Raw genomic sequence first — 27,679 nt, 5'->3', positions numbered from 1 at the left:
CTCTCTAGGATTACTGAATATTTTTATTTTTAAGATTAAATTAATATTTTAAACTTTCTGTTTAATTGGTATTATTAGTGGAAGCCAGCAGAGGGAATGGTTCCCTAAGTCACCGTCTGTGCAAGATCAAAGGACAGGGAAGCATAATCAATGAGCACCTTTGTCATTAATTACTAATCCCTAAGTGAAGGTAGCTTTCAAATTGCAAGCTTCTTAATTCTCATTTTTCCTTCCCACTGTGGCTTGCTGGATCCCAAAATACAGAGTCACTTGGATATTCAGAGTAGGAACAGCTTTGCCTAATAGTTACTTAGTTCAGTATAACAAAATAAAACTAGTCACAAGGATCTAGATTCTCCAATTATTGATACTACCAAGGTTTTTATAAGCATCATTTCACCCATGATCATTTTAAAATGTTATACCAAACTACATGGTAATATAACAGGAAACCTCAGACATGACTCCACCAAAGAATAGGAATGTATGTTCAGGCTTAATTATTGACTGATTTGATCCTTATTCCCATTTATTTTCTCTACTGCCTCAAATCTTTTTGGTTTTCAACTTATTATCAATATAATTTCTTAATGGTTGGTATTTTTGTGCTCTGTGTTTAGTTCCACGTTTTATTATCTTTTTTGTAAAAGTTACACATTAACCATTATCTAAAATGTTCCTTTACCAGTATAGAGTTTTTCTTCGAGAACTGATAGGAATTCTTTAAAAGCAAACTTTTTTTTTCTACTTAAGTCTTACTTCAACAAGTTCACTGATTTTAGATTTCTTTGACAAACACAGTAGAGGTATCGAAAGCAAGACATGTTGAAAATAGGTTTTTCTTGAAGCCATTTAGAATCTACGACTTTCTGCCTTGCTATGTCAAATTGCCCAGCTTGGGAGTAAGATGGGTATATGTGCATGTCTGTGCAGGGAGGTGGTAGGAAGCGGGGAGGCAGAGGATTGATATGCAATCTATACAAAGTTAACTCAGAATGCCTTGAGAAACTGATATATCCTCACAATATAAACGCTCCTATTTTCCCAACTGTCACAGACACTTCTGTCTCAATGTCTGCAAGAAATTAATGATGATTTTCTCTGTTGTTTTGGTTAGACATCTCCTTTCAAAAATGCATTTTCCTGAGAGATAAATATAATGCTCTTTTTCTTTCCTTCTTGATAAAGAACCCAGTGTGCAAGTAATATACTTAAAACTCATTTTCATTTTCTCCTATGTCTATATCTCTCAGAAAAATAGAAGTCTCTCAACTGTAAAAAGTATTTGTTGGATCATAGAAGTTTAGAAACTGGTAGTGGCCTTAAATATTATTTTTTTTCCTTCACTTTGTAGATAAAAGCAAATGAAGCCCAGAGAAGTGTAGTAGATTTCAGGAGGCAACAAATTCTTCGCTATGCCTTCCATTGAGAAGTGGAGTCTTATGCCCCAAGTTGCGCTCACTCCTTGGGTTGGAGCTGGCTCTGTGATTGTTTTTACCCATAAAACACAGAGGAAGTTGCACCCTGCCAATTTCTGGGCCCAGGCCTTAAGAGAATGCGTCAGGTCTACTTTTTATCTCTGCCTTACTCTTAGGACTTCTCATATCAAAACACAAAATTACTCTCGAGAGGCTGAAGCCGCACAGAGAGGCCATGGATTGGTGCTCCGGTTGACAAGCACAGCTAAGCTCCCAGCAGACAGCTAACGGGCACTTTCGTTCATGGGAATGTGCCATCTTGCATGTCTAGCCTCATCAGACCTTTGAAGGGCTACATTACCAACCAATATTTGCCAGCAATCACATGAGAGACCCTAAGGGAGAATTGCCCAGCTCTGTCCAGTCAACCCACACATCAGTGTGAGAATAATGAATGGTTGTTTTAAGCCACTGCGTTTGGGGATGGTCTGTTATGTAGTAAGTAAAAGGCAACTAGAATTGAAAGTTACATAGACCAGCTTCTAGGTATACCAAAGTGAGAACTATAAGACTCCAAATCTATCATAATCTTATAATATGTTCAGGGAACATGCAGAGTTAAATGAAACTCATTCTTAGTCCCCTAGTAGCTCAAAATTCCAAAATCCTTTCTTTCAATAATCACATAAAATACATAATTTCCAAAATTCTTAAACATTTAAAACAGACCCTTAGAGCTCTGCCTACATAATAAAAAACATCACTTGGTAGTAAATTAAGGCAGTATTCTCAAGTGCTCCCTGAAGGCAGCTCCTTAGTAATAAATATCATGAAAAAGAGTTCCTTGGGCAAATTTAGGGAGATTAAAGCAGTCTCTTTAACTCTAGATTTTTTAGAAATGTAAAATAGCCAAGAAAATAAACTTTTTCCCCCAAATTATGTGATCAAGGAGTCCCTCTTTACTGAGAACCTCATGAGATTTAGGATTCACAGAATCACTAAACTGAGAAATAGAAATAGGGATGCAACTTTACAGCAGAAACCAACTTTTACTTTCAGAATATTTTACCAAAAAGTTGTTTTTATAATCTGATGTGCCTTCAGTTTGGAGAATACATTTTTAGACAAAACTTTCACAATTCTCAGGGGCTACACCCAGGTACCTTTAACAACCCGCTCCGTCTGCTCACGCCTCTTAACTCGTCCCTGTGGGCATGGTTAATGAATATTAGAGGAATGAATATAAGGGGAAATAGATAAAACTAGATAAATAATAAATAATTAAATGAATCAGTTAAAAATTGCAAACCTGGGAATCAGCTCTGACTCTTATTTACCTGGTTTGGATTTGGTGCTTTTATTTCCATATAAGGCCAATGGGAATCACGACCATTGCCCCAGCTTACAGAGTTCCTGGGATGTTCAAGGGATATGTCAAAGTTGAGGTGGGGAAGTTTTAGGGCTAAAGTCATCTTAGCAATCGTCTATTTATTCATTCCTTTTATTTATTAGATGTGAAGACTGAGATTCAGAAAGAGAGTTTACAGTACGAGTATTAGCCACATTAGAAACTTTCTTCCCAGTGGATCCACCTTAAAGGTGTTAGTACAGCCCTCTATTTTAGTCTATATCATATTGAAAACCATGATTCTAATCCAGATGGTGACTATTTCTAACACAAGTTTTACAAGCAATTTTGGCCCCAAAACACATATTTCACCAGTGTTCATGGTCAGTATAGGAAGCTGTGACAGTCAAAATATTTAATATCCAGTATGGCATGAGCACTGACAATCATTATAGACACTAGTCATAACAATTTGTATAATCATACTGATGGGTACCAGCAGTACATCAGCTCTGGTATATGCATGTGGTCAGTCACATTTCCCCCTTCCTGCCACTACTTCCCAGTCTTGTAAGCACTGCCGCATTACTGGAAATTCTTCCCTTCAGGCTCTTTCTTACACTGTGGCCACACTGATATCCATAATACAATAGGTGTCATTATGTTTCTCCTGGGAATCACACAGCCCTTCATGGCTCCTGAAACAATATGCCACCCTGTCCCTCAAATCTTGGGGCATTTCCACGTTTTCAGTTTATAAGCAGAAGGAAATTATAGTTTTATTACCTCCTCTTCCCCCATCTAAGGCATGGACAAATCCACTAAACCCCACTTAATTACTCTGAACGTCTCTACCCTATATATCCTACATTCCTGCTCTATAGTCACATTACATAGTTGCATATTACTTGAAAGGCTGAAAAAGTAATACAGCCATGAAAATATGGTAGAAAAAACAAAAATGACATGAAATAGAATATTTTGTTACCTTTAAGTTACAATAGAAAGAAAATATTTGTAAGAATAAAACAAAGTATCTGTATTTAACCAGCTTAATTATGTGACTATGGAAAAAATAGGCATTTTAAAAATATTGATTATAGTTTCATAGCTCTTTCTAAATAAATCCTCCTTTTCCAAGCCAATGGGGAATGGTTTAATACAGTTTGACATATATACTTTCATATTACTTTGTCCCACCTCTGCTTCATTTGTAATATATAAATAATTGTACTTTATTTAAGTACAATTCAATTGTAAAGGGGAATGAGAGTCTCATTTTCCAGGATTTCGAGCACACTTTTAGCACACTTACTTCTACAAGTCTGTTGGTGTGTTCACGAAATATTGAAGCGTATTCTTTTATTTCCTTTTCCCGGCCGTTCTTGGCAGCTTCAATGAGAACCAAAAGTGGGACCGTTGTATCCAAAAAGGAGTCTGACACGTGATCTATGATAGCCTTACGAAGCTGAGGGGAAATAGAAAATTCATGCTTTAAAAAATCAGGAAATAGTTCATGTTATTTTGTACCTACAAATTTTATTTCATATATTTTTACACAGTCCTTAAAATCATACTTAAGACTGTATATGAATGTCACATACAAAGCTAAAATAAGCAAAATAGCAAAGAAAATATCAAGTAGTAGCTGTTTTGCTCTTAAAAATCACTAATTTTTTCTTTAATTGTACTTAGCCTAGCAGTCAGATTATAAATGATAATACTTCATTTTTCTCTCAAAAAGTTGTGCCATTGTAATGTTTATATATGTGTATAAACAACATTGTACATCATGTATTTTTATAATTACAAAATTATTAAATGTTTTCTGCCTTGTTGGAGGAACTGATAAATTTTGATGAGCTAAATTGTAAACTTCGTGGTAATTAAACCAAGTTACATCACCGATTATGCCAGTTGATAATGGATTAATAGAGCAAGGAAAATAATAAATGAATTTGATGTCCAATTTTCTTCATTTGCATTAATTGTTCTTGCCTTCACACCTTAAATTATTAAACAAGTGTAACATTCTGCTACAATTACTTCTTTTAAATTAGATTTTGTGTAAGCTTATAAATGACAATCAAGCAATTACTCTACTCAACAGATATGTCCAGAAATTTAAAAATGCATTAGAAAATTAATGCATTGTATTTATATAATGTTGACCCCTTGAGGATCACAATATCATGAAATGTTTTATTGACAATGGCAATAACTATGGATGGCCCCAGAGTGTTTTGATTACCCCCTCATTTAATTTAATAACTTCTATACAATAAAACAAATAAATAAATAGCTATAAGACAGAAAACTTGTAATTTGCCTTTTGTGAAAATTATACGTGGGAGTATTTTTTTAAAAACCAATAGACACTTAACTTAGTTTTGGATTATGTGAGAAATAATAATATATTTTCAAGGGGTTGAATGATGTAGCTACATAGAAAAGAATATAGTCTATCTTCCTGTAATAATTACAGAAAAATAAGTTCATAATAATTACAGATTTCTGGGAGAAAATACCTCTGTGTAATATAGTAGAGCTTGCTCAGAACTGTGAAATATTCTGGCTATGGGCAGTCTCACAAAAGCTACAGGAAATCCTCAAGGAAAAATTCTACTTAGCATGTAGAGAGGCAAATCACTAGTAACAACTAATTAATATTTACTGAGCACCTACTAGGGCAGGGTGTAGAGTGCTAAGGAGTTACAAGGCAAAGGGAGTGAATGAACAATGTGTTTTCCTTCCATAAAGGGGGGACAGAAGAAATCAGGCAAGAGACAGTAAGTTAGCATGTGCGCTGGGAAGTACAAATTGTGTTAGCTCTGGACATATAAAAGAAAAGTAGATGGAATCTCTCAGAAGGGTAACCATTTTCAATGACCATCTCTCTGCCCTTCATTCTTTTCTTCTTTCATTTGTAGTTAGGACATATAGAAGGAGGGCTATAAGGTGATCAGCAAAAAGAATTATGCAATGGAAAGCCAGCATACATGTGGGAGGCAATACAAGCCAAGGAGACGAACAGGATCAGAGAGAGAAAGACTCACAGTGAGATGATATCCAAAGATGAAATCTTAGGAAATAGTACCATTTATGGGAGTCATGTAGATGGACGAGTAAAACCTAAAAAGTGACTGAGAATATGGCCAAGAAACAAAGAGAGCAAGTGGCCAACAGCTGAAGGAGAAACTTTCAAATAAGTCTCTGTGTCAGTGTTCACTAAATGAATTTATTCTACCAAACACAATTATAATACCTACATTATGAACTTATTGAATCTTCTTTTCTATTTGATTTCATTCAATTCAACAGTTATTCTGAACACCATTTCTCACATTCCTACCAAGAACAGGGCATTGTGAAAAATGTCAAGATGAAATGCATGGTCCATTATAATCAAATGGAAAAGAGAGTCATTAAATATTATAATAAAGGAAGATAATATATGTCTTCCTGAGATTATATTACAATCTCAGGAGACTGAGAGCAAAGAAATTTCAAGAAGATAATAGGTTTCAGAATCAAATTTAAAGATAAATTAAATGAAAATAGCCAAGACTTGTCTATTGGATTTGACCACTAAACAGTTACTGCTGAGCTTAGAGCAGTTTCAGTGGAAAAGTTGGAGCAGGAGTCCTATTGCTGTGGTTTGAAGAATAAATGTCAGATGAGGGGGCAGAGACAGTAAGAATGAACTCCCATCCCTAGTAATTTGGGACATGAAGAAGCAAGACTTGATATTAAATATATTGAAACAGGTTTAAAGAGAGATTGCTTTTCTTATAAAAGGCTTTGATGTTTGTTCCCATCTATAATATAACTACATACAGAAAGTCAAATTGTCTTCTTGTGCTTTAAAAAAATACATTTTGACTTATCACCATATAAAATCTAGAGAAATAAAGAAAAATTGTGCCACTTTTTTAAATACCTAAATAATTATAGCAATCTTTTTCCAGAGCTAGATACATTTACTATGGTCTATTCCTCTCCCCTCTGTGGTTCCCTTAATTTTTTAAACATATTTTATTGATTTATTTTTAGAGAGAGGGAAAGGGAAGGAGAAAGAGAGAGAAAAAACATCCATATAAAAGATAAACATTGATGCGTCACTCCCAGCATGAGCCCCGACCGGGGACTGAACCTGTGCCCTGACCAGGGATCTAATCAGCGACCCTTTGCTTTGTGGGATGATGCTCAATCAATTGAGTCACACTGGTCAGGGCTTCCCTTCATTTTAGTGACCTTTACTCCATGTTCTACTTTTATTTCTTCAAGGTTTTCAACTATATTTTCCCCGCCATTAATTCAAGCCTTTATTCTATGAACAAGTATTAAAACATATTACAAAGGTGAGGTTCAAGGTACAGCTGATTAACTATTAATTAAAGAATAAATAAATGAACTATTTGGCTAATTTTTTAAATTAAACCAAAATAAGAACTTTTTCTTTTGATTTTTTCTAAGGTGCATTGCTAACTACATAACACATAGAATGAGAAAAGGTGTTCCACTAAGTGTGGTATTATCTTCACTAAAACAAGACTAAAGGATTGGAAAATGAGCTTTCAAATAATGTCTATGCCAATGTCTTCAAAATTCTTTTGAAAAATGGGCTAAAATTATCTGACATAATGTAATGTCAAATATAACAAGCATAATTAATCTTATTTTCTGTAATTGTACATTCATTCAAACTAACAAACACATTTTGATCTGTGTAAGGACAAGGCACCATTCTCGGCAACCTGGGGACTGTCTGGGTGATACAGACAAGGTAACTGTTAGTCAGTGAGGGGTGAACACAGAGTTTGATGAGTGTCTTAGAGAAGCAAAAATGAATGAGAAAGTTTATACTGATGGCCCTGATGAGGAAGGCTTGAGTAAGAATGGGATATATGTATTCCCTTTTAAAAGCCGAATAGAAAGTGGGAAGCACAGCATTCCAGGAAGACAGTCGTAATCAAAGAAAACAGAAGGACCCTCAGGACGTCACGAGTATCTAGTGTTACTAGAACATAATGGTAGAGTGAGGACTGAAATAAGATCCCACTAGGTAAAATGAAGGTAATGGAAAACATTTCAGGCAAAAAGAACAAAATAAGTTAAAAAGATTAAAAGATGGCAGAATTCAATGGCCAGAAACTGGTGACTTCTGTTAGGCAGGAGGGATACCTTTAAGAGATAACACAGTCAGCAGGAGGAAAAATACGTTTCGTTTTGAAAGTGACTTAACCCATGCAAACAATAAATAGTGCAATTAATGCAACCAAACCACAATTTTCTCACTATATTGGCTATCTTGCTGATTCTTGATCATTACCATCACATTTATAGGCATGATTATGAACTGCATTAGAAGCTTTTGGTGCACTACATCTCATCCACTGGATCAGCCTGATTTCAGCTCTTGCTGAGGGGAACTGTTTCATGTCCTCCGAAGACATCCACCTTGAGTGCATTTCATGCTTCTCTTAGTTATTCTTTCTCAGAGTTTGCTCTAAGTCTCTGTGAGCTCTCAGCCCATGCACAAAGAGCCTGAACATTATGGAAAGTCAACACCACTGGCAGCAGCCCTCAACCAATGGCAGGGTAGGAGCTAATGGATAAAACTCCTAACATGCATCCATCGGTCAAACAATTCTGGAAGGCATTATGTCCCTTTTCAGAGGTCCGTAAGCTCCTGCTGCCTATAGAAGCAACCTCAATAGCATAGCCTTTCTTTCTTCCCTCCCCGTTCTATTACATTTCATGTTCTTTTATACTTGCTTCTTGACATCGCTTCCCATATAAACTACCGATAGTAGGCCCCAGTCTGAGAAACTGCTTTCAGGAGATTCCAATATAAAATAGACATATTTTCCTGGTGTTAGTGCTGTTTGGTCATGTACAAAGTAACAGACTGCAATGTTTTACATAAACTGCACATTGACAATGCCACTGTGTCACTTCTGTTTTGCATACCACCAGGTTTGAGTCCGCCTTCCCCTGTATTATGCTGACTGTGGGAAAACATTATTATAAGATAGAACTAGAAATGCATATAGGGACAAGACAAAAAAAGCCTTGAATGCTATGCTAAGTGATTTTCTTTGTATGTTCTGACATATTTGTATGGGAAATTTTCCCACTTAAACTGCACAGTCATTATATCTATATAAATACCTTTCGTGCCCAATAGAATAACTCATTCCTTTCACTTAGGTGATAGACAAAAAACTTTAAAGAAGAATCCAACATGCCGATGTAGAAATAGGACAACCTTAGACGCTGCAAAATTTGAAGTTAGTGGGAGGCCAAAGGAGTTAGAAGTATGTATTTTTAATAAATACCTGTATGAAAGATATCAGGCACAAAACCAAATGGAGGAGCTTTCCATCTTTTCTCACTACAATTTAATAAAAGGTTTTGAGACATCAATTTTTCTCTCTTCCACTAATGCAGGTGGTTTGGGATCTCCAATAAAAAAATAATACATTTCTCTACAATTGAAACCCCAAAGTGAAAGCTTATGTGAAAACTGTAAGAAAGCTCTGCCCCCACCACTACCACCAAATAAAGGAAGAGAAAGAATAAAGTTGTGAGGGGAAGAGGAAAGATGAGAAAGTGTTTTAGAAAAGAATCATTCTTAGGGAACATGGAAAACATATTTGTGTATATTAATGCAATTTTAATTTTTTTTAAAGATTTCATTTATTTATTTTTAGGGAGGGAAGGGAGGGAGAGAGAAAGAGAGGGAGAGAGAGAGAGAAACATCAATGTGCAGTTGCTGGGGGTTATGGCCTGCAACCCAGGAATGTACCCTGGCTGGGAATCGAACCTGGGACACTTTGGTTCCCAGCCTGCGCTCAATCCACTGAGCTACGCCAGCCAGGTGCAATTTTAATTTTAAGTCAAGTAGCAAAATAGAACTTTCAAAACTCAATTTACTAATAAGAACTAAATTACCTAATAATTAATTCAGCATATGTATATATTTAATGGGATGCATCTTATGGATACTTAATATTATTCAATGATAGGATGAAGAGGAGGTATAAAAGCCTGCATATTTTTTTCTGAGTGTGGCATTGCTACTATCAACATGAAGAAGAAATGGATATACCCATTCAGCAACTTGGCAACTAAAGAATTAATCAAGTTTTCATTGTTTTTTTTCTTTTTACTAAAAGCCTATTTTATTGGACATACCTCAAGTCCTTATTTTGGCATTTAAGAAATAGACATTTTTTTTCTCAATATACACCCATAAAAATTTTAACTTGCCGTTAATGAAACCAAATGTATATTTCACTCTGACTAATATAATAGAAGTGGAATATATACATTGTTTTAGGTTTTTAATAAAGAAGGTTTAAAAATCTTCCTCTCTTATTAAGAATTTTATAGGTATACATCTCAAATAAATAATAGGAAAGGAGACTAACGGAAGAACATTCACATTTAAAGAAAAATATGTAAAGTCAATAATAAGAAAGAAAACAATTTACGACAGTAAAACCAGGGTCTGAGGTACTGGAAGTTCTGCAGGTGAACTGGTCCATGGGGTAGCAGTTACAAATCTGAGCTGAGGTTGAATGGACACAGGCCCAAACATTGGCTCTACCAGTTTAGCTGAGTGACGTTCAGTGCATTAACTCTCCTGAGTTGGAGATAATAGTACTATGCCATTATTTGTCACTTCAGGGATAAAAGTCAATACTGTAAGGACTAAAATTAGTAGAAAGCTTTGGAAAGCACTTATTAAATGAGAAATGTTGTCAAACCTATCATTTTAATGATGTAAAACTCAGTGGGAAGAAAATACTGGCTGAATACGATCACTGCTACAGTAGAACTACACATGCTACCAGTGCTCTTGGAAGAAAACAATTCCAGCTGGTGACAACTGTATAGGTTTCATGGGAGAACTAGAATTTACTACTTGAACTTCCTTGGTTGATTAGAGGGGAATATAGGGGACCAGGAAGGTTCCAAGTTAAACAAGCCATATATTCAATGACCCACGTGCATTTGGGGTGGGGAGAAAGGTGATGAAAAATTTGATGAATACTAAGTAGACCCTTTAGTCAGAGAACAGGTTACTGTGCTGGTGTGGTGAGGAGGAAGAACTAAGAATGTGAGCCGAAGGCGAAGGAATGTTAAGGAGATGGTAACGGGATTAACAAAGAACTTTTGTGCACAACAGCAACACTCACAAGGGGAGCTGAGAACTGATTTAGGGAGGGGAGAGTGTGGGGTGGGGTGGAGATGGGGAAAGGGAGAAAAAGCAGGAATAGCTGTCATAGCAAAAACAATAAAAATAAATAAATATTTTAAAAAAGAATTAAGGGGATTACTTTTGAGCCAAATTAGAGAGAATTTGGAATACCACGCCAAGGACATTTGTCTTTTTTTCAAGTGCAAGAGGCATTCAAGTCAAGAGCAAGAAGTTTAAAACAAATAAACACCAAGTCACCTCCTAGGAAATTTAATCTCGTTGTCCAAAAATGTACAATTTGTTCTCCCCAGATACATATAAGCAATTTATCTCATTCCTCACAGATGAAATCCAGTGATTCTCTGAACCAAAGCTAAAATGTTTCTCTGTTGCTGATTGACAAGCCATGGGTAAACAAGGGGATTAGGATGAATGGGCTGAAAGAAGGGGTCTGTTTATTTTTTTACTAAAAACCAAACAGATCTGTATCCAGAGCTGAACATTAAATATTGCAAAGAAAAACATTTTAAGAGTAGAGGCTTTCTCCTTCCTGTGAGAAAGAGCTAAGATACTTAAACCAAACTGCTTGATGAACTTTGCAAGAATAAGAAGAGGTGGAGATGACTCATGTTGCTGTTTTAACTAGTTTTTGTTATTGCCTGAAGCATAAATATCAGGATAGAAAATGAAGTCCTGGGAGGGCACATAAGGATACTAAGAATGAACCATAGCAACTACTTCACTGACACTGAAGACCATGGATGTTTCCAAAGATAGCTCCAAACAACCCCACCCCTTTCTGTGTATTCAGGGCACTTCTCCCACAAGAGATACTCTACTTGTTCCTGTTAACATGGGGCAGGGTTTGTGACTATTTTTATCTATAGAATGTGGAGGAAACAACATTCTAGTGACTTTGGAGCTCAGCCATTAAGAAGTCCTGGAAGCTTCCATCTTTTCTTTCTTGGAATCTTGAAACATGTAAGAAATCCAGGCTACCCAGCTGGAGAGAGAAGCCACATGAAGAAGGCCTAGGAGATTAGACTTCACGTTGAGGAGGATAGAAGAGGCACTGAGGCCTCAAATACCCAGACACAGCCACCATTTGACTGGCTCTGTATGGGAGACCACAAGTGAAAACACTACAGAAGTTTTGCTGATCCTCAGCAAATCCATGGAATCATGAAATATAATAAAATGGTTGCTATCATCTGTGTGGTTTGTTCAGCAGCAATACTTAACCAAAACAAGGACGTAGAAACACAAGTAGGTCTATAAGATAAAATGCAAGATGCCTGGTTCAATTTGAATTTCATAGAAACACAATTATTTTTTAATACTATTATGTCCCGTGCAATATTTGGGACATTCTTATACTAAAACACATCTGTTCCTAATCTGAAATTCAAATTTGCCTAGGTGCTTTTATTTGCTAAATCTGGTAATTCTACACACAAGGGATTGGTTTATCTTGACTTTTTTTTTTTAGAAAAATGATTCTAAAGCTTCAGAGATAATAAATGCATATTAGTTCATTACACTTGACTTCACTGGAGGCATTGAGCGATGAGGCAGGAATTAAAGACAAAATTGCTGCTGGCTCATAGGAACAACTTTCCCAAGTCCTATAGAAATCCTGAAGAAGATGGAGAACAGAAGCCAAGCCACCAGCAGGGAGGACAGCTCTGGGGTAAAGAGTCTCCGAGTCCAGTGCAGGTTCTGACCCGGTGCAGAGGTGGTGCCCCTTCCTCCTTAGACAGATAAGCTCACCACACTGGCTTGCTTTCTCGTCTGCATCATATGATACCTTTTCAATTCCTGCATTCCATAATTCTAAGTGCTGACAGTAAAAATAAAATTCACATTAAGGCCATAAAGCTGAGATTTTGGATTTTTCCCAGCCTTCAAAATTGTGTTTTACACAGCTAATGTTAACTGGCTGAGGGTCCCTAATTATCCCTTTTCCAAATCTATTTCTGCATTAAAAGATTGCTCAGGTCATTTTATTAAGTCTTCCCATTAAACTACAATAATATATTGCATTAAAAGCTTATGGTTAAAAAGTCTGTGGCCCTCCTTTATGAATTAATGGTGACCAAGTTAAAGTTGTGCTTGAAAAAGGACTCTGGTCTTTAACAGTGAAAGGAATGGAAAGCAAAAGCAAATATGAAAACAGAAAAGTCTTCATATTTCTGGGGGAAATTTACTTATGGCATAATACTATACTTTTAAATTATTTAATGAAATCTTTTCTAATCATATACTCCTGCTGGTCTAAGTTTAAAAAGTGTCCTTAACTTAAACGGAAACTAACTTTTGAAGCATCCTGAAAAGAACTAGAAGGGGAAACCGATAGGGTACCTGAATCACCAGTTGTTTGCTCTAAGCATTTGAATGATAAACACAGTTTTTAATGTTATAGAACCAATTTACCAACATTCCCTAAACATGATGTAGCAGGCCATGATAGGAATTTCATTTAATCCTTACAGCCCTATTATGTATTATTAACCCCATTTTATAGGTTCAGAGAGACTCAGAAAGATGAAATCTATCCCCAAGATCACACAGCTGATGAAAGCAGCATCAGCATTTAAACGTACCTACCCGATAATCAGTCCCACACTTTCTCACAGATTATGTTTGTCGCAAAAAATGGTTGAGGTATGCAACTGTTGAAAGGATATGTTTATTGTTCTTGTTTTGTATTTTAAAGTAATTTTAAAAGAACAAAACTAAGAAATAAATATTCCAGCAATGGACAAAAGAAGGTCCATTCTGCATGGTGTTTCTGCCTCCACGTCTTCGTCGTTCCTCACCTGTCTGCGAAGATCTCTTGTCTTCTTGCACATGTTGTCTATGGCAATATTCAGGGTATTGCTCCTCTCCTTTCTTCCAGCCTAAAGGGAGAAAAAATGGCATAAGTAATGTTATGAAATTCCTCTTTAGCACTTAACAATTTGCTTTCTAAATTTCTTGAAAATAACAGCTTGAAAATTTAAGAATAGGTCTAAAAACTGCTATGATATTGCATGTGATTCATGAGCACTTCACTTAAGACTAAATATGTAGAGTGATGATTAAAGCTCTCATCATTTTCTTCTTTAAGCTTCTGAAATATTTCTGATGCAGGGCTCGGTTGCATTCATTGTGGCAGTAGGCAGAGTATTATCTCCCAGAATTCTGATCATCATTCTTAACAAGTCGACTTTTTAACTGCTAAGCATACAATTAGCTTAAAAGCATTAGATGCCCAAATTGTCAACTTCTGTGGGAGTTCCTGAAGTCATTTCCACGGTGTATTGTGTAAGTTATGCAGAACCATATTGGAGTTTTGCTAAACACTAAATAAAATATGCAGTGCAAATTCATACAATTTGCAAAAGTTGACCACAATTTTAGCTGACAATATTCCAAGAACAAATTGTTTCAAGTTCTTAAGAACCGGACGCTGTTTTCAGCTCTTTAAAATAATTCATGCCATACATACTCGTTCTTTAAGAAGAACAGTTCTCTCTGTTATTTCTTTAACCTAAATCCTTAGGCTATTAAGCACATAGACAGTCACCTTGGTTGGTATTTTCTACATATTACTTTTGTGGGAGACAACTGAAACTGAATCTAATCATACTTTTTTTCAGTGATATCTTATATAAAGGAGGTTGAGAAAAATCATTATGTGATTCACTTCCAGAAAATTGCTACTATTTAAATTAATAAACTGAATAGGGCTTTTGAAAGGAGACCTTGAAAATCAGGGAGGCATGTTTAAGCAGCTGGTAATTGAAGGAGTGTATAGCATGGACCCCATAAAGAAGGACACCAAGGCAAAGTGTAGACCATTATGCAGCATGCTATATAGTACCTCCGATGACTAAATCCACACATAAATCCATACCTTGAAGTGGAAAGACTTCTTTACAAGAAGTTCAAGACCATCTATTTTATCTTAACCTATCTTTTTATTCTTAGCTTCCACCACATTTTCTTAAGTACTGTTCTTTATAGAACAATACTCCTATATTTTCTATTTCTTCTTTCAAGTTTGTACATATAATGTACTTAGACTTCAGCAAGTATCTCCCCAAATGATCCCCTATTAAAATTATACCAGTTCTTCAGTACTTTCCAAAAAGACTTTCCAACAACTTTGCTCAACACCAAACTCTTACCTTTCATTGTTTCATAGCATTTGTATAATTTCCCAATATACTCATTTTGTTTCTGTGCATAATTATTACCTATATGAAACTGTAAGAACCTTGATGTGTTGGCAAGTGTATCTTATTTTTTTTCTATTTCTAAAATAACTTGCATAAAACTTTTTGAATGGTGTTGACTAGTTTGTAAATGAACAACTTGATTCAAAATACAACATAGTTTTATTAGGGGCCTACTGTGTGACGGGTGGGTGTCATACAATACTGGACTCTAAAGGCGATTTTAGCATCTATCCATCAAGGCATCATTAAAATTAGCTATTGGCTGATGTTTCTGGTACCCACTTAAACCTTAGTTAGACCTAGATTTTCTCAAAGACAGTATTAATGATAAAAATCACCAAAATTAGGAATCACATTCTACATATTGAAAAATGGTTGGCATCCTCGCGCCCATCTACCAAATTGTAATAGCAACTCCCAGGCACTAAGAAAGCCAAAAGTTGACCCCAGACATTTCCAGATGTCTCCTAGAGGGAACACTGTAAAAAACTACTAAGTCCTTTATCACATTTTATTTTTGAAAGTGAGTGTGAAATGTGTGCATGATGAAGACTGTGTCCAATGAAGGAAGCAGGAAGAATAAGGAGAGAGAGAGAGAAGTAAAATTCCGGATGTCGAAGCAATAAGGGCAACAGTGACAATTACCCAGATGAAAGTATGGTTACCATCCCAGCTCTAACCCAGCATTCTCCATGCTAACAGTGGAGAGCTGTGAAAAGTTAACGCAGGGCTATATAAGGCAATGGGCATACATGGACACACAATGGAATATAAGAGAGTTTATAATTTTACCTACAGAACCTAGCTCTTATTCTCTAGTCCCATGCAGTGTTAGTTCCGGGTTATATTTCTTTCCACTTCATGAAATCAGAGGTAGTCAAAAAGGGGCAGGAGTGGCACAAAGAGCATCCCCTCCTCAAACACCTCCCCTCACACACACACAGGGTATCAGGAATAAAAGGAGAGACTTCTGTTGTGTTGGCCATAAAACTCAGTAACTTCTGTAATATGATTCATTGCAACAATTAAAAGATGTCAGCCTTCTCAGAATGAGCAGCAGTGGCATACAAAACTTTAATAAAAAAAGACAGGAGGTGTTAGCATGAAGAGATTCAACGTGGACTATAAAGATGATTTCCTGATTTTAACCCAGAGCTTAACCTTAGTTTAAAATGTTTCACTGGGTCAAGGACATTTTGTTCTCTAGATCATAATAAACAGTTCCTATCATTACAAGAAGTAAAAAGGTTTTTTTTCTTCTTTCTTCCCTTTCTCTCCTTCCTCCTCCCTCATCTGTCTTCTTTTTCACCTCCAGCTTTTTATTGAATTCTTGCTCTATTTATCCAGATTTATTTGGCTTCATTCAAGCCATTTTATGCCTCTTTACTCTGTTTGCATGGCATAAAAATAAATAAAGCAAAAAGAAATAGCCCCATCTTGCTTAAAAGCCCTCATTCCTTCTGTTTTCAAAGGCTTAACAAATCACCAAGCAATGAGCTAGGACTGAAGGTGAGTGGTGTGTGCTGAGGTAAAAGATGGATGGAAAGGGCAGGACACAACACAGATAACATGTTAAAATGCAACACAGACAACAGTCAGAGCCTCCCTACATCCCAGGTGCTCAGAAGAGAGGATCTCCTGAAAGGAAGCCTTGACAGGAGCTATCATTAAGTCAGCACAGCCCTGCTAATGGAAAAGCTACCACTTACAGTAGAAAGCCAAGGGGAAAGACAATAAGGAAACATGGCATGGATCAGCACTGTACAGGGAAAGCAATCACATCCTTCATCAGTAAGTAAACTGTCAGGAAAGATTTTGTTGAAAAGAACAGTTTTGAGCATAAACTTTATTCAATGAAATGTCCTTAAAATTACTGTTGCATATTATAAATAATGCCCCAATGTGATTGAGGCTGATAATCTTAACTAGGAGTCTTACCATCAGTTCTGTCTCACCATTGCTCCCATGTCACTACCACAGTTAATTGCATGCACTCTCTCGTGTGGTTCCCTCAAAGCAGCACACACAGAAAAAGTCTCTTTGTAAATAAACTCTCCTTGAATTATGCTAACCTGGGTGTTCCATCTGTTTCCTGTTGGGACTCTGTTAGGGAGAATTTTCTACACTATGTTGTCCAAAATGTTAGCCACTAAGTCACATGTGGCTATTTAAATTTAAATTTTAATTAATTAAGAATCATTAAAATAGCAATTCCTCAGTTCCTTAATTTAGAGTGAGCAATGGCCTCCTGTGTCTAGTGACTATTGTATTCTACAGCAAACATATTGAACATTTCCCTCACCTCAGAAAGTTGTATTAGACAACACTGTTCTGAAATATCTTTTGTTTTTAATTGTATGCGTTTCTATATTTATACAAATCACCCTTTATTTGAGAATAAAATAGCGAGACACAAACACAAAATTCCAATTCTCAAGGTGTTTACTCTCTAGTAAACTTGAGGTCAAATTATGACCCTTCCATGTTGTAAAAGTCTACTCCCATTGTCAATGGAATTAAAACAAACTCTTGATGATGGTGTTCAAGGTCCCACATGATCTACTTTCATATTTACTCCTCAAAAACTAATGAGATAACATAGCAGGTCCTTTATTTTCTATATAATAGGATAACAACTCAGGAATGATACTCATGGAAAACCTTCACTTTGCATTTCATGTCTTCTTTTTAGATATGGACTTTTTTTTAAGGTGCAACTCAATTACTAAAGTTTACATGGACTCTTTTTTGATCACCTCAGTTGGAATTAATTATTCTCTTCCATGATATTTTCCTATACTCTTTTATATTCCTTTTGGTTCAATGAACAGTTCAATCTATTCAAAAAATCTTTATTATCTACTATATGCCAGGCACCACACTGAAGGCCAATGATACATTAGACCTAGCACCTGCCTTTGAGGAGCCCATATCTAGTTGCAGAAACAGAAAGAAACACAGCACTTAGTACAGGTATCCAGGGTAATATACGTTTCAGTGGGAGCAGCATTCCCATTGAGGATGAAGGTATCAGTTGAATATTGAAGGATATGTAGGATCAGCCAAGAGAAGACAAAATTGAAGCCCACTCTAGGGGCACAGGTACAGCCTTAGCAAAGACAAAAGTCCTTTGGGAGTATTTAGTAACAGTACAAAAGTGTGAGGAAAGGTCAGATTTTGGAGGGCTTTGCCTCATTAAAATATGAGGTTGATTCTATAGGCAACCAGGAGTCATAAAACTTAAGCAGGTGAGTGGCACTAACAGATCATTATTTCAAATACATTGACTTGGCTGGAGTCTGCACAATATATTTGAGGAGATTAAGGACAGGCAAAAGAGTTAGATTGTTGCATTAGCAGTCTTGAAAACTCTGTATGAGTAAATTAGATAAGATGGTAACTGACAGGTTCTGGGGGGTAAAGAGAAGAGAACAACCTAAGCTGGTGCCCAGGTTTCTGGCAGTGACGATGGGCAAGTAGATAATGGTGTTTTCAATGGAGATGGTCATTTCAAAGAGAAAACCAGGTCAAAAATGAGGATGATGATTTCAGTATTGGAATTGTTGAAGGGCTGTGGATAGCTCACTTCATTAGCATTTTCCCTGTAGTCAAACGCTTATCCTCAGGCATTTCTCTTATTAGTCTACACAACCCTTGAGGGAAACTTCTTAAGTATAATTTGTCCCAGAAGGCATCTAGCACCTGCTTTGTACATAATAGGAGCTCAAATGTGATTTGTTCATGATAGAGAAAAAAGACTAGATAAAGGTAATCTTTGGCAAAACCCTCAGCTTTTCCAGGGTTTAACTTCCACACCCATAAAACAAAGGTTTGCCCCAAATTGTTCCTATAGTCCTTTCTAACTTTAAAATTCTGTGAAAGGGCCATGTTCCCTAAAAATGATTATTGAGTAGTATATTGCTTTTATTGTATAATCTCTTGCATAAGTAGCCATTGAAATGTGTTGGAAATGTACTCATAATATAAATCTGAAATGATGAAAATAAAGGAGATATTTAAGCTAGGAAGGCCATGATGCTGACCTCAAAAAAATAATGAAGCTTCAAATACTAAAGGTTAGTTTTAAAGCAAATAAAAATGTATCTAATTCATAATCAAATGAAAATGTTATCAGTGCAGAAAGGAGACCAGTATGGAATTTAAACAACAAGGAAAAAATGGTTTTGTTGTTGTTTTATGTTTTTTGTTTTTGTATTTTAAATGTGTGCCATTTCATTCAACCTTTTAAAATGACACATCTCCCTTTAAATGGGAATTCTTTATTTCATGGTAAAGATGAAGTATGATACCCTTAATGGAGTTCTTTTCTGCAGAAATAGCTTTAAAAATATTTTATGCTTAACACATAACAGAGGCATAGATTCTTGTCAACATTTTTCAGGCATGAAAGACATACAAATAGACAGGCATGAAACAATGGAATCTCTTCTAGAACGGCTCTGTAAGAAACAGCAGATGAGGAGAACAACCTGACAGGGTCTCCTAAAAATCTCTCTGAAGCAAGGTCTGTGCTTTGAAAAGAAAACTAAAATGAACAGAAACTTAACTCTGAAACTTGAAATAAAATTTTTAAAAACAACTTTATAAGACTAAAATGACTTCCCTATCATGATAAATAGGTTGAACACTGCAGTGCCTTGAGCTCTCACACTGTTTAGGAAAACAAAATGTCACCCCAGGTAGCTGCCTGCTGAGATGGGGCTGGAGTCAAGAAGGGAAACCAAAGACTGCGAAACACCCCCCACAGCAAAGTGCTTTCCATGTATTGTCTCAAGTGCCATTCACAGTAACTCTTCTCACATAGGTATGTAAAGACACTGAAGTTCATCAAGTTCAAATACCATATCCCAAGGGGAAGTACAGGAAGAGGTAGGATCAAATTGAGCTGTATCTAATCTCAGACTTTATCTACCACACTTGAATGAACTGTAACTTAAATCCAGAATTAATATTTTACATGAATTATATAAATGCATCTCTTACAATAATGAACAAAATAGCATAGATGTTTCGGGATTCAATTGAAATTGTGTTTGAATCTGTGCTCTATCCCTTGACAGCTATGCGTCCTTGGAAAATTAATCTCTCAAAGTCTCACTTTTTGTACCTACAAAATAGAGGTAATATAGCAATTATACTACTATAAGATTATATTGAGGATTACAGAGATAAAGAATGTACAAGTTTGGGCAAATAGAGGAACACAAGAAATGTTACAGTTACTGTACTCATCAATACTGTCACCATTGTTACCAACACTTGGACTTCCCACACTACACTTGCTGACTGATTTCCCCATGCTTTTCCACACCCTAAGTCTTCATGCTGGAGTGCCCGAAGGCCCACAGGGGGCAAACACAAGGCCTGCAGCCAAATCTGGCCCTCCACCTTGCTTTATCCTGCGGCAGCACCGAGCTCTTGCTTAACTCTTAAGGAGTAGTTACATTTATACAGTCCTAAAATTACTTTTGGCCCTTTGAAGGCAACAGCAAGGTTGATGTGGCCCCTGGTGAAAATGAATTTGATACTCCTGCCCTAAGCTCTTCTCACTCAACAGGAAAATTCTTAATTCATTACCTCAAGACTCAGTGCAAGTGCCTCATTCCCTACATCATCTTTCTGACTATTTTCAATCTCAACACCACAATAAAAAATAAAATATAAAAATGAAAACCCCTCTCATTCTGTTTCCACTAATTTCTCTACATACATTTCAATTATAGTATCTGTGAAACTTTTCATCATTTTTTTTATTTATACTCTGCCTCATCTTATAAATTGTCAAGTCTTAGTAATTTTAGTACCTACTACAGTGATTGCCACTCAGGTAATGGCTGTGGATAACATAAGTAAATGGAAGAATAGTTAACCACACCTTAATGAATAGTAAATAATAGTCAAACAGCCTTATTAATAATATTAGTGTTTATAATTTTTGTGAAAGTAATTAATATCCATCCTGTTGGCTGTCAGATATCCTATTCAATTAGTATTTTTATTCAAAAACTGTTATTGTTATTGTTATTCCCTACAAGAAAGTACAATATAAACATGGTGTGAAATCTAATGCAATCCATGGATCAGAAAACGGAGGGTCTGAAACAAGTTCCTCGGGTGAGCTTAGCTAAGAAGAATCACCCATCTTTTCCTTAGTCTTGGCATCTATAAAAGGAGGCTATTGTACTATTTGATCTTGAGCCTCTCCCAACTCTGAAAGCATTCAGTGCCAAAATTCTCTGTTGACACAGCCTATAAGTGTCTACTCAAGGCTGAGAGTGTGACACTGGGGCCTGTTGTACGTATTCTCACACCAAAGATGCCTAAGCCAGACAGCAGGGTTTCAACTGATACACACCAAACATCACAGAAATATTCCTGGGTTTGCACTGCCATAAAAATTCAGGTTGTTTTACTGCTGATGTTACTTACTTTTTTTTGAGTCTTAGAGATAGAGATAAATCATGACCTTCTCTTTTAAATATGGCCCCTTAGAAAATCAGTCATATACAAGGGGGGACCCCCCCAAAAAAACCAGAATTATCTTCTGATGGGCAGGCCCCTTGCAGTACTGACTTACCCTGCCAGATGACTGTTCTAAGAAACCATCTGTATCAGTGTGCCAGCTGGCATTGTTGTGAGAGGCTACATTTGGCTTCAGTGATTTTTCTGAAGACTCTTTCAATGTGCCCATTTCATGATGGGTGATTTACAAGTGCACCTACCCACACTGCACTGAGAGGTAAGCAGTTTTTGACCAAAAATGGCATGACCCCCATGCCGCACCCACCTTATTCACCCAATCTTGCCCTGAGCATGTTTTTTTTGTTTGTTTCCCCAGATTAAAAAAGTCCTCAAAGGGAAACGTTTTTCCAGTGTGGAAGAGATGAAACAAAAATGGAAGAAGCCCAAAAAGGGATCAAAATCAATGGGTTCAAAAACTGTTTTGAGCTGTAGGTACATTGCGTCAGATAGAGAGTACTTTGAAGGTGACTGATGATTAAATATGTCAGAATAAATACAGAATGTTTTATAAATAAATTCCGGGTTCTTTGAGGGGTCCCTGTTGTACATGTATAAGTGGAGATGTAGAGATTTACCCCAGGGCCAATAGGTAACCTTGGAAAAGAGTGGAAGAGTCAGGAGCAAGCTGGTATGTTCCTAAAATCATACTCTCACGATTTCTACTTTAAGCTACAATCTTTGGTGATAACTTGTCTCATTCCATGCCCAGCATTTTCCCCTCTCTTCCTGACAGAGTTTGTTGTCCTACCCTCAAGTCCAGCAAACTCGGGAACCAACACTGTTCTTAATAAGGAAAAACTGAAAAAAGAAGTTTATTAATTTAATTGGTGGAATAATTAATTCAGTGATTCAGCATTGTGACCCCTGCTCCAATGGGTTTCAGATCTTGTCAGTTCCTAGGTCAGTGACAGTTTCTATGCATGGCTACTATTAAATGAAGGGAATACGTCCAAAATTCTAGGTTTTACTTATGTTCAGGGCAGGATCCAAAAATATTGTGTACATTAATGGTTCCTAAATACTTGTCTGAGAACTCATGTGGTGAATATACAAAACAGATATAATCCAGTTATTAAACCATAAGAGCTGTTTTTTAATCTGAGGGCATTTCCACTTTTTATTTTTCATTTGTTTTACAAAATGACAGCCTTATTTAAAGGTAAGATAATATTTTTATTAAACAGCAAAATAATAGAAAACCTGTCAGTCTCATGGGTTTCTGTGTTTTTGTGTTTTTTTGTTATTGTTTCTATTTGAGTAAGTACATTGCTTTTGGGATTGATGGTTTAAAACAATGAAATAAGAAATCTAGCAAATATCGCAATCAAAACTGACTAAATTAGTCATTTGTGGCATTAGCATTTAAATAATTTCTGTGCTTTTAAAACTGGGTTTCTTTTGCAGCTTGTTCAAGACATTTTATATTTGCATTTAAAAATATTTGTTAACCTGCTATGACAAGTTGGTGCAATAGGAGAATCAGATAGATATTCTTCATGTCTTAGTGCCTAGACTTATTACCAAGGTGACCACACACCACTTATGTAAGTTAAACTCTAGTCACCTCTTGTGCAGAATGAGGAGGACAATACCCATTTTAGAGGTCATTGTGAAAACTATGTGAGACAATGTACATAAAGAAATGTAGAGTAGTAACTGTCACTTGATAATTATATTTATTAGCGATAAGAATAATTGTAGGATGACTGAAGTGGAGAGGAGAAACTATTTTATTCACTGCTATATTCATAGCAGTGCTTGTCCATAGTGTGTGCTCAGTATTTATTGATTTGAATGAATATTTAAAAATAATTGACTGTTATATGAATAAATAAACAGAGAAAATATGATATTGATCTGTGTTTGAGGAGGCTTTGCTTATGGTCAATAGAAAGACTATAGAAATCGTATTTCTACACCAGATACTGAGCCCTTGAAAATAGTATAACCTTCAGGATAGTCAATGTAGACAAAATATAGATATCTAGGCCAAATTTATACGTTCTCTAGTTTACACAATGGTTAAATTGTACATTATGTCTTTACTGACACTTTAATTTCCAAAACCCCTTTATTGTGTCATTATCAGAGGTTTTTAGCATATTTGAGAAGGAAGTCTGGCTCATTCTAGAAATCCTTTTGATTTTGAAAGGCATGACCCAGCACTTTGGAAGTACTTATCATGGAAAAAAACATCTGTGATGCTAACATAAGAGCATCTGTAAGAAAGTGGAAGAATGAAATGTTTCATGTTGTCAATTATACCTTGAGTTCTTTTGGCATAGACTCTTTTTTTCACATTTAAAACCACTCTAGAGTCTAATAAGCAATGATACGGCATTATACACATATATCAAATAAATTATTTTTCTTCTTTTAAATAGAACTGCTGTTCTCTTGCAATTTTTCTGTCTCTACAATGCTTTGGGAGGTAAACTATTAGAACAACACTCATCTCATGAAAATTTTATCTTCTTCCATTCCTCCAGTTTCTTAAGCCTAATTCCCACTCTTTTTCAGTCCAAAGCCAGGTTTTCTAGTTTAATTATGCTCAATATGTCAAACTTCACCATAGAGTGAGCTTTATAAAGTTTATAGAGCTTTATACAGTTTAGAGAATAACCATTTTTTTTCATGGCATGTACATGTGAAATCTATACCAGATAGGTTTCCACCATTCTTATTATAGTTTTCACTTCCACCATCAACTGTAATCTGTCTTGAAAAACATGTTTATTTTTAACATTATAAAATAAGAATACAATGGATTTATTCTTTTCTGATAAAAATAAATCATTTATATCATTGCTATATTTAATTAGCACTTTCAAGGTTCATAATTCATAGAGTTTCAAAGTCTGCAGAATGGAGAAAATTTAAATAGGCTCCACTTCAAAGAAATTTGGATTCTGGAATCTTTCTTTTAAAATAAATTAACAGTTTCTAATTTCCTTTAAAATTAATTTTTTTACAAATAAAGGGTATATAAGTATATTCTTTTGAAGTATATTTTCTTTTACAGAAAATCTACTTAGCCTACTAAAAGTATTATTTATTAAATATCTTGATTTGTATATACATCTTACTAGAAAAAAAAACCCTTAGAAATAGTATATATGTGCAACCAGAATAAATACTTATATGGTATAATTGGTATAATGTGAGAGTCCCCAATGACCCCTGCTCAAAAAATATTCTCTCTTTTCCTACACTCCTAGCCCCAAACCCTACCCAATATATGAAATTTTCCATTTCTCTTTATATTACTTAATTTGTTTTAGCTTTAACTAAAGCACCAAGACACACATAGGGCATTTCACATAGATAAGCCAGACCAAGAGGATGATTTTCAAAAGAAATAATTAACAGCCAGTTACAAGACTCTGAACATCATGTCTATACTGAAGGTGTAAAGGTTGAAATGTGTGCAGACTAGGGAAGCTTTCTTGAAGAGAAATGGACAAAGCTAATCTGGGATTCCCATCCTCTTCCCTACACCCTCACCCATATAAGTCTGGTAAGATACTTCAATGGCACCATTTAGAAAGCATGATATGAACGCCTGGAGGCTGAGATTCAGTGAGCAAGTGTAAACTCTCTCTCGAGAAATCTACTTGGTGAGGGGTGGCCGGCAGAAAAGGTAACTGAATTCCAAAGTCTGAACATTTTCCGTGGTCCAGATATGAGCCTCCTGCTAAAGATAGCTGTTCTGGGGTCATCTGACTTTTTTAAGATCATTGCTTAGAGCAGTAAATAAAGCTAAGCTGAGAGGAATTACAGAAACTGCGGGACTTTGAGAATAAGCACTCAGCTGCAGAAGAAACAATCACACATACCAAGTGAACTGCAGGTGACATAGAGGCCCCTGTGAAAGCACCTGTGTCAGGCTTTTCTGTTTGCCCCTCCGGACTCACCCTCCACCATTTTTCACCACACTCTTTGCCCCCACAGCCCAAACATCATAAAGATGCTCCCTTGTTCCTCACTTTCAGGTGGGTTTGGCCAATGAGAGGCAAAGGAGGGTGGGAGGAGAGTGAGGCTGGGTATTTAATTTTTAGTTGCTACTCTGGGGATGCTGTATATTTACTATGTTCCCCTCCTGAAAACCAAAGACACTGGCAAGCAACCTTCTTCACACAGCTACCCTTCCAGAGTCCAGAAACCACTCCCTCACTTGCTCCTTTGGGCCTGGGGGTGGGTGGGCTCTCAGCAGCTGCTGGCCCAGGGTCTTGTTCTACCCCTTGTTGGTTCCCCCAAACCTTGTCCTTACCTATGTAAAAAAAATAATAAAAATAAATTTTAAAAGAATTAAAAAGCCCTTTCTTCTATTCTCCTCAAATTACCAGCTTGGTGCACCACATTTTCTTTCTCTGGGACCCTACTCCATATAGCAAGTCTAGAGAAACAGCTCTCAACACCCAGAGAGCCAACAACAACTTTCCTGTTCCACTGATGCCTCCTCCATCCCCTTGCTCCATGCCAGAAAGGGGCAGGGGGAATAAAAAGGCCACAACATCCCTTTTCCAACCACTGATCTTCCTGCAATGGTCCTAAATGGGAAATTGGGGTTAAATTTAAATGGAGATAGGAGTTTTGGCAATCACATTTTAATAACCGATTAGGAGAGGAGTGACACAAAACACCTAAGGCAGCTAGAAAGGTTTTGAGAACGCTTGACTTTCCATCCAAGATTAGTGAAAGAATTTACCCCACTATATAAAATGAAAGGGATAGTGGGGATAGGAATATAATTTTTTTTACCTTCTTTTTGAACATCCTAGTTATTTTAATTTTAAATTCCAAAGACTGCCTTGGAAGCATCCACATGTTGTGTATTTGTTATTGGGAAAGGACAGTAAGAAGAAGGACATTTGTAAGGAAATATGTAGAATATTAATCACTCTCAGAGAGCAGGCCTGAGGACAGTGTTCAGACCAGTCAAGGGGAAAGGTCATCAAAAGGGAGAAAACCTAAGGGCACTGAACCAGCTTTAGAGTATTGCCCCAGACACACCTAGTACCCTGCTAAACAGAGTAATACAAATTTACAATGCAACTCCAAAGAAAACCCTTCTCTATTCAAACTGAGAATTCTAAGACTAATTCAAAATATATCTTTCTAAGGGTTTTTTTTTTTCATTCAGAATACTGATGTGGAGGGAAAAAATCTCTACTTAGTGATTCAGAGGCTAGATTTAAGTCCTAGCTTTTCCACTTATGGGACGTGTGAGCTTAGGCAAATCACATCGCCTCTATGGGTCTCAGTTTCCTCTTCTGTAAAATGGGGCACAGAAACAGGCAGACCTCCCCTTCTAGATCAGACCCCGCATACCAACTGTTACTATTGGGAGTACTTATTGCCTTCTGGTTATATTTCCCTATATGAAGAATATTTTTTCACTTCCTAGAAGGAAACACTAGTGGAGGAATATTTTCAGTCTATTGGTCCCTAAAAAAGCAACAACTTACCTGGTAAGTGAAGTTAGACAGAAGGTGGGGAGGACTCATTCACAGTCCTGTCTCTTGTGGGTTTTCCTCTGCTTCTCTCCTTGCCTTGTTGCAGCCTCATGGCAGAAGGCAAAGTGTTTAGGAAGTGCTGAACAGTCTTTAATTTAGGAAAGAAGGAATAGGAAGTCCACTTATGACCAAGCCTAGTCCTTCATCTAGTTTTGTTAGTTTTAGTTTCCCTGGAAGGAAGAGGGGTGAGTGACAGGCCACAACAAAAGCACAGAAGTAGACAGGCACTGGTGGCAAAAGATATTTCCATTCTTGGTCCAATGAGCAACACTGAACATGAAATATCATTTGGCCTATGGCATGTGTAATAGATGCATGTGCTACCACATCCCTTCAAAAATGCAGATTTAGTGAGTAATTCTTCCACAATCAATGCAGAGATTTCTAAGGTCCTTCAGTAAGCTCTAATTAATGCTATGGAA

At 36.4% G+C, this 27,679-nt stretch overlaps 1 protein-coding gene across 2 annotated transcripts in view; it reads right to left on the bottom strand.

The window, feature by feature from the left end:
* The window catches only part of CTNNA3 (catenin alpha 3), a 1,495,188-nt gene that overhangs the window by 709,484 nt on the left and 758,025 nt on the right, over positions 1 to 27,679 (bottom strand). For both annotated transcript variants that reach the window (XM_045841855.1, XM_045841856.1), the window contains exons 8-9: positions 13,795 to 13,875; positions 4,082 to 4,234 (exon numbers count right to left, since the gene is read on the bottom strand). In XM_045841855.1, coding sequence (XP_045697811.1) covers positions 4,082 to 4,234; positions 13,795 to 13,875 — 234 coding nt within the window. The remainder of the gene's footprint in view (positions 1 to 4,081; positions 4,235 to 13,794; positions 13,876 to 27,679) is intronic.

This window comes from Phyllostomus hastatus, unplaced genomic scaffold (genome assembly GCF_019186645.2).
Source record: "Phyllostomus hastatus isolate PE091 unplaced genomic scaffold, TTU_PhHast_1.1 phas_contig_38, whole genome shotgun sequence".
NCBI lineage: Eukaryota > Metazoa > Chordata > Mammalia > Chiroptera > Phyllostomidae > Phyllostomus > Phyllostomus hastatus.
Note: the sequence above shows the minus strand (reverse complement) of the source record. Positions and strands in the feature narration are given on the sequence as shown.